The sequence below is a fragment of the Acipenser ruthenus genome, unplaced genomic scaffold, assembly GCF_902713425.1.
Source record: "Acipenser ruthenus unplaced genomic scaffold, fAciRut3.2 maternal haplotype, whole genome shotgun sequence".
Taxonomy (NCBI): Eukaryota; Metazoa; Chordata; class Actinopteri; order Acipenseriformes; family Acipenseridae; genus Acipenser; species Acipenser ruthenus.
In genome coordinates, this window is record NW_026708235.1 from 54,272 (window position 1) to 62,500 (window position 8,229).

The window sequence follows — 8,229 nt, forward strand, 5'->3', positions numbered from 1 at the left end:
ATGAAATTACATCAGCATGCTCTCCATTATTAAATAAATGAATGAATACAATTGTTCTCTCATGCTTTCATTTTGTTGCGTATTCTTTATTACTGAACCTTTTCATCATTTCAAAATAATGACAATAATAATAATAATAATATTAATAATACAAAAAAAAATCCGGGCAGAATTCCTTTTTAAATTCCCATTCCCTTTTACTCAATCCCAACACGTCACCGCGGCTCAGAATCAGCGATCCGCAGCATCGTGTTAAAACCCAAACAAATCTCTTCCACTGAAGGCGCTGTTTGTGCTTCACTTAAAACCGGGTTTCAAACGAAGTGAAAGCAGCTGAACCTCCCCACTATTAATGCCTCTGAAACACGAACTCTGATCTCTTCGAAGGACCTGCGGGACTGGGTTGAAATTGAAATTGCATCTGTAAGCCGTGACGGCAGCAGCGCATCTTTACAGAGCAGAGGAACTCTTCTGAAACTGCACCCTGGCGGACGCCATCTTGGCCCCCGTGCCGGAGCCTCAGAGGAAAGCGCAGAGCCTCTCCAGGGCAGCTGGGTTCCTGTTGCTCAGAAAGAGAAGCTCCTTCTTGCCCTCCTCGGTGTGTCCTGCAGGGGGAGCAAGCGAGACACACAGGATGCTTTTTAATGAATCAACTCGCTGAAGGAGAGCAAGACTGGAGTGCTCTGCACTGGGAGACTCGGGAAGATGGTCTGTACCTGTGTGTGCTGGGGGCAGTGTACCTGATGCAGTGTACCTGTGTGTGCTGGGGGCAGTGTACCTGATGCAGTGTACCTGTGTGTGCTGGGGGCAGTGTACCTGATGCAGTGTACCTGTGTGTGCTGGGGGCAGTGTACCTGATGCAGTGTACCTGTGTGATGTTGGATCCAGCGCCGGTCTCTGTAGTACTGGTAGGAGCTCTCAAACTCCTTCTCACTGTAGGCTGGTACCAGGACAGGCAGGAAAGGGTCCAGAAAGTCAAAACCCTCCTGAAGATCACAAAACAAAACCCTTCTATAAAGATTCAAACATCACCCTGTAGAATGAACTCCCTCAGCTTCATAGAGTCCAATGAAAGCTACTGAATAATGTTCCCTTGTTAACATATTGAATTCCACCCCCTCTATATAGAATGAACTCCCTCAGCTTCATAGAGTCCAATGAAAGCTGCTGAATAATGTTCCCTTGTTAACATATTGAATTCCACACCCTCTATATAGAATGAACTCCCTCAGCTTCATAGAGTCCAATGAAAGCTGCTGAATAATGTTCCCTTGTTAACATATTGAATTCCACACTCTCCGGTCGACTCTTGCTAGTGATCTCACTCTGTAGTTTCTTTGATTAGGAGCCTGATCAGGTAACAAGCTCAGGGGTGTGTGATTCGGGACCTGTTTGTTACTGAACTGGCGTTTTCTAAATGCATCTTAATAACAGTCCTTGGATGACCTCTCACCTTTCCCAGCAGCTCCTGGGGCAGGTAGGCGGAGCTAGGTGTGAAGACGGAGCCGGTCTGCGTTACCGTGGCGATCACCGCTCCGCCACACTGAAACGAGAGAGAGAGAGAGAGAGAGAGGAGGGGGGGGGGCAGAGATCAATATAGAATATCTTACCATGTCCATGATATCAAAGTGGCTTTCTAGCTGTGCTTATCTTCATCCTGTATTATTATTATTATTATTATTATTATTATTATTATTAGTCATTTTAGCAGACACTTTTATCCAAAGCGACTTACAGAGACTAGAGGGGTGAACTATGCTTCATCAACAACTGCTGCTGCTGCTGCTGCTGCAGAGTCACTTCCAATAGGAGCTCGTTTGTTTTACGTCTCATCCGAAGGACGGAGCACAAGGAGGTTCAGTGACTTGCTCAGGGTCACACACACACGCACACACACACACACGCACACACACACACACGCACACGCACACACACGTGCACGCACGCACACACACTCAGTGGCTGAGCTGGGATTTGAACCTCCTGGTTTCAAGCCTCTTTCTTTAACAGCTGGAGCAGCGATCCCGCTAGACATGTTTTATAAACATGCAGGTCAATAAGAATCTATTCAATTTGAATGCCAATCCGACACAAGCTGTCTTTGATACAAAGACATTTCAGGATGGCTGGATCACAGGGTGAGGATCTCCCCTAAATAAGTCCTGTACAGACAGTATTGTTAAGGGTCTGCTATATCCAGTCTCGCTGATTCGGAGGTGCTGTCCCCTCCCCCCTCCCCCACACTCACCCAGTCGTTCTTCATCATCTTCCTCAGGTTGTGAACGAGGGTGAGCTCACTGGGGTCAATCTGAGACAGACAGACAGACAGACACGATTCAATCCCACTGACTGACCAAGATCACTGTACAGAGAGTGAGGCGCGTGCATCGACAGGAGCGAAACCACAAAGAGGAAGGGAACGCAGGTACACAGAAATGAGAACGACTGATAAAAAAAACATCAATTATAAAAATCAGGGCGTTTCAGACAACAAGTCCTTCAGCTTCACCTCAGAGTCTCCCACACACAGAGACACACACACACAGACACACACACACACAGACACACACACACAGACAGAGACACGCACACACACAGAGACACACACACACACACGCACACACACAGACACACACACACAGACAGAGACACGCACACACACAGACACACACACACACACGCACAGACAGAGACACGCACTCGCACACACACACGCACACGCAGGGAGTCAGTGACTGAGCTGGGATTTGAACCTCCTGGTATCAAGACCCCTTTTCTCTAACCGCTGGACCTCCAAGCCTCCTTATATAATTTGCCAGCAAAAATAATAAAACAGAGAGAGAGACAGAGGGACAGACAGAGACGTACCAGACTCCTGTCCTCCTTGCGCAGGGTGGTCCGTCCCCACAGAGCGTTGACCCCGTCCACACCGACCACCAAGCGATAGGAACCGGGTCGGGCCTGGGCCTTCAGCTCCTTCAGAACCACCCCCACTGCATCACTGGCATTCTTCACTCGGGTCACTCCCTGAAACAGAGACACCAAGGCTGAGAGAGACACCTAGGGGCTCAGAGAGGTACTGCAGGGCTGAGAGAGACACCTAGGGGCTCAGAGAGGTACTGCAGGGCTGAGAGAGACACCTAGGGGCTCAGAGAGGTACTGCTGGGCTGAGAGAGACACCAAGGTGCTCAGAGAGGTACTGCAGGGCTGAGAGAGACATCTAGGGGCTCAGAGAGGTACTGCAGGGCTGAGAGAGAGACACCTAGGGGCTCAGAGAGGTACTGCAGGACTGAGAGAGACACCTAGGGGCTCAGAGAGCTACTGCAGGACTGAGAGACACCTAGGGGCTCAGAGAGGTACTGCAGGGCTGAGAGAGACACCTAGGGGCTCACAGAGGTACTGCACAGAGAGACACCTAGAGGCTCAGAGAGGTACTGCAGGACTAAGAGACACCTAGGAGCTCACAGAGGTACTGCACAGAGAGACACCTAGAGGCTCAGAGAGGTACTGCAGGGCTGAGAGAGACACCTAGGGGGTCAGAGAGGTACTGCAGGGGAGAGAGACACTTATGGGCTCACAGAGGTACTGCACAGAGAGACACCTAGAGGCTCAGAGAGGTACTGCAGGGCTGAGAGAGACACCTAGGGGCTCAGAGAGGTACTGCAGGGGAGAGAGACACCTAGGGGCTCACAGAGGTACTGCACAGAGAGACACCTAGGGGCTGACAGAGGTACTCTTACCTGGTCCACTATCTCCCCTAGTGGCCGGCCCTCGTCAGTGAACTCCCTTTTGCTCCAGACATACTTTTGACTCGTCTTGATCTGCAGAGAGACAGAGAGGTAACCCTGCAAGCGCCTCCACTGTTTGTTTTCAAACACACTTTCCCTTCACGAAACGCTGGCAAGTTTGTCTCTCTTCAGCAAAAACCTCTATTGTATATTTTTTATACACATGTATTACTTGAATCCAGCTCCCATCCTGTATTGTTCTACTGATTACTGTTCAGAGTCCCAGCACGATTCAGGACAGTCGTGATCATCGATGACTGAACAGCGTCCCCGACCCCCGACCCCCCCCCCCCCACCTGCTTCAGGAAGCGCTCATTGGTGACCCGGAAGTTCTTGAGCCACACGGACGCCTCGATTGGCTGGTCAAAGCGAGCCCTGTGATAGGAGGAGGACATCAGCTCCTTGCAGTTCTTCACCCACAGGTGAGCTGAGAAAACAGAGGAGAGAGGAGAGAGGGGAGAGAGGAGAGGAGAGGAGAGGAGAAGAGGAGAGGGGAGGGGAGAAGAGAGGAGAGACATTTACTAAAGTACAGAGACAGGAATCAGACTCCTATTGCACAGCAGTGTCACCCAGTTCAGGTTTTACTGCTACCAGCTTGATCAGCCCCAGTGTGTCTAGGCAACAAGCTCAGGTGTGTGATTATTAAACTCACAGTGAAACCAGGACTGGATCAAACTGCTGTCTATCTATCTATCTATCTATCTATCTATCTATCTATCTATCTATCTATCTATCTATATCTATAGATAGATAGAGACAGATAGATATTAGGGTCTTGCTCTAGGTAAAATCCAATTTACTTCAATAAAAAATAAAGGTGGGGGGGCCGGGCCCCCTCACTCACCGTCAGGGACGTGCAGGATGAGCCAGTCCTGCAGGCTGCAGTGATGAAGCGCGTGACACAGAGACAGAGACTTCCCTGTGCCCCTCTCCCCATCTCACACACACACAGAGTCAAGGACAACAGCACAGGGCGACACGCACAGCAGGCAGGGGAATCAGACTCCTATTGCACAGCAGTACGGTCCATTCCAGGGTTTACTTACTACCAGCTTGATCAGCCCCAGTGTGTCTAGCTAACAAGCTCAGGTGTGTCTGATTATTAAACTCACAGTGAAACCAGGACTGGATCACACTGCTGTGCAGCGGGAGTCTGATTCCCATCCCTGTAGACAGATCGTCACTGGTTGAAGGAGATTTTTCACTGATTTTATAGAGAAGGCATTATATTGGTGGTAGCGGTGTGATATTTAGACAGATAGATCCGGGATGGGAATCAGACTCCTATTGCACAGCAGCGTCACCCAGTCCAGGTTTTACTGCTACCAGCTTGATCAGCCCCAGTGTGTCTAGCTAACAAGCTCAGGTGTGTCTTGTTTGTCATTCGTTTCAGTCAGGGATACAGAGCACGTAGCGCACGCTGGGGTGGGCGGGGTCTGCCTTCTTCAGGTAGCCAATCAGCTCCAGCGCCGGCTTCCGCACCATCAGACAAGCCTCGTTGAACGTCTTGATCTGAAGAGAGAGGAGAGGAAAGAGGAGGAGCTCCTGGACTGTGCAACTGTGACCCGGTCGACAGTGTCAGCCGGGCTGAAACATCGGACTCTCGTAAAATCTCAACTGAAAACATCCTTCTTTTCATTATGATGTGTTTTTATATAATTGGCTGTGATCGGAGTCACACACGCGCGCACACACACGCACGCACACACGCATGCACGCACGCACGCACACAGAGACAGACAGACATGCACACACACAGACAGACACGCACACGCACGCACGCACAGACAGACACGCACGCACGCACACAGAGACAGACAGACATGCGCACACACAGACAGACACGCGCACACACAGACAGACACGCGCACACACACACACACACACACACACAGACAGACACACCGACACACAGTACCTGCTGCTGGAATCGGTAAGGCAGTCCATGTGGGAAGATGGTTTTCACCTGACTGGGTGGAATGGTGTAGAACTGGCCAATGTGCTGCTCCCCGTGACTGGCCTAGAGAGAGAGGGAGAGAGAGGGAGAGGGAGAGAGAGATATTTATATTACTGAGATCTGAATAACACTGAAGTCTGGATTCAACAAGCTTGAGAATATTTATCCTCCCCTCCTGCTCTGCGCTGGACTCTCCTGACCTCAGCACCACGTTACTGGATCCTCAGCTGATGCGCTATCCTTGCACTATTGCACTGCTAACATGTCACTGTAGATATAACTTGCTGTGATCCTAACTGGCTGCATCCCAGTTCATATTGTATTCTAGTAGTGTTATTATTATACATAGCATCCTAGTTCATATTGTATTCTAGTAGTGTTATTATTATACACAGCATCCTAGTTCATATTGTATTCTAGTAGTGTTATTATTATACATAGCATCCTAGTTCATATTGTATTCTAGTAGTGTTATTATTATACATAGCATCCTAGTTCATATTGTATTCTAGTAGTGTTATTATTATACATAGCATCCTAGTTCATATTGTATTCTAGTAGTGTTATTATTATACATAGCATCCTAGTTCATATTGTATTCTAGTAGTGTTATTACTATACACAGCATCCTAGTTCATATTGTATTCTAGTAGTGTTATTATTATACAGAGCATCCTAGTTCATATTGGATTCTAGTAGTGTTATTATTATACAGAGCATCCTAGTTCATATTGTATTCTAGTAGTGTTATTATTATACATAGCATCCTAGTTCATATTGTATTCTAGTAGTGTTATTATTATACACAGCATCCTAGTTCATATTGTATTCTAGTAGTGTTATTATTATACATAGCATCCTAGTTCATATTGTATTCTAGTAGTGTTATTATTATACAGAGCATCCTAGTTCATATTGTATTCTAGTAGTGTTATTATTATACATAGCATCCTAGTTCATATTGCATTCTAGCAGTGTTATTATTATACATAGCATCCTAGTTCATATTGTATTCTAGTAGTGTTATTATTATACAGAGCATCCTAGTTCATATTGGATTCTAGTAGTGTTATTATTATACATAGCATCCTAGTTCATATTGTATTCTAGTAGTGTTATTATTATACAGAGCATCCTAGTTCATATTGTATTCTAGTAGTGTTATTATTTGCACTTGCTGTAAACTACACTGTATTTAAATATGAAGCTTGCATTGTAACCCTGTGCTGGCCTGTAATAAATGAATATATAATAATAATAAATGCATAATAACCCATAATATATTTGTAGCTCATTGCCCCCAGCCCTGTTGTGAATGGGGCTCCCTCCCCGCGCAGGCGTGTCTGTGTGGAACGCTCGCTCAGCACTCACAGGTTCCGATTCTGAAGTTCTAAACACCGCCCGGGGGCTCTCCATTGGTGCTTCTGTTTGAGTGGCGGCTCCCAGCTGCAGGCCACACCCACTGCCGTGGAGGGGGCGTGTCCGGCTCACCTGTGTGAATATTAATAAGGGGAGGGGGAGGGGTTTAGGTGAACCCTGCAGTGAGTGGATATCCTTATGATGATGATGATGATGATGATGATGAATACTGCAGTTCACTCACCGTGTGGCTGAGCTGTACGATCCTATTCAGCCTCTTCAAAGCCATGTCTGGAAGGAGGGAGAAATGCATCCTTTAATAAATATCGACTTTCATGAAGAAGTAAAGAAAATTTAAAATAAAAATAAAAAACATTATGATGACTTTGACCTCAATATAGATTCCTACAATCCATAAAACTGTGTTCAACTCCTACCTGAAGTAGATTTAAACTGAGGATCAAATTATTATTATTATTATTATTGTTATTATTATTAATAACAATAACCAATATGTTACTCATTTATAGGGGCAGGAATCAGACTCCCGCTGCACAGCAGTGTGATCCAGTCCTGGTTTCACTAGGAGTTTAATAATCACACACACCTGAGCTTGTTAGCTAGACACACTGGGGCTGATCAAGCTGGTAGCAGTAAAACCTGGACTGGATCACACTGCTGTGCAACGGGAGTCTGATTCCCAGCCCAGGTGTGCATGAACCACTCCCAACAGACGGCGATCTTGACTCGGGACCCGGTGGAGAGGTGAAGCCGAATTACTGTATCAGAGTCCGGCGAGTCTGTGCGCCCTTCGCGGGACAAACTGACCGAAGCAACGAGTGACGCGTTTCCAATTCACCTGCGCGCTGCGTGCGTGTTAAACGCGTTGACGATCCAAGGACGCCTCCTCCTCTGTCTCTGTGTCTCTGTGTCTCTGTGTCTCTGTGTCCCGGTCTCGGTTAGCAGGTTCCCGTTATCTAAACCAGCAAAGCGACCCTCACGGCGTTGTCTTGATGGAAGCGGCCATGCTGCGTGGGCTGGCTCTGACCCTCCAGTGACCTGGGAAAGAGGCAGAGCCGGGGTCAGGGGTCACCGCCGCTGCGCAGTCGCTGCAGACGCCACGCC

At 47.6% G+C, this 8,229-nt stretch overlaps 1 protein-coding gene across 3 annotated transcripts; it reads right to left on the minus strand.

Annotated features, from left to right (window-relative positions):
• Positions 1 to 230: 230 nt before the first annotated feature.
• On the minus strand, positions 231 to 8,187 carry LOC131730370 (small ribosomal subunit protein mS29-like). Of its 3 annotated transcripts, none has more exons than XM_059020439.1 (13): positions 7,964 to 8,185; positions 7,349 to 7,395; positions 7,117 to 7,236; positions 5,707 to 5,808; positions 5,192 to 5,300; positions 4,633 to 4,725; positions 4,085 to 4,215; positions 3,741 to 3,821; positions 2,869 to 3,027; positions 2,249 to 2,308; positions 1,454 to 1,543; positions 869 to 986; positions 231 to 605 (listed from the first exon to the last, which is right to left on the minus strand). In XM_059020439.1, the coding sequence occupies exons 2-13, from the start codon at positions 7,391 to 7,393 to the stop codon at positions 520 to 522; spliced, it is 1,194 nt and encodes a 397-aa protein (XP_058876422.1). In that variant the 5' UTR covers positions 7,394 to 7,395; positions 7,964 to 8,185; the 3' UTR covers positions 231 to 519. The 3 variants fall into 3 exon arrangements, with proteins under 3 accessions (XP_058876422.1, XP_058876419.1, XP_058876420.1); XM_059020436.1 differs by lacking the exon at positions 231 to 605 and adding an exon at positions 612 to 716 and having other exon boundaries at positions 831 to 986; positions 7,964 to 8,187; XM_059020437.1 differs by lacking the exons at positions 231 to 605; positions 7,964 to 8,185 and adding exons at positions 612 to 716; positions 7,712 to 7,956 and having other exon boundaries at positions 831 to 986.
• Positions 8,188 to 8,229: the final 42 nt, after the last annotated feature.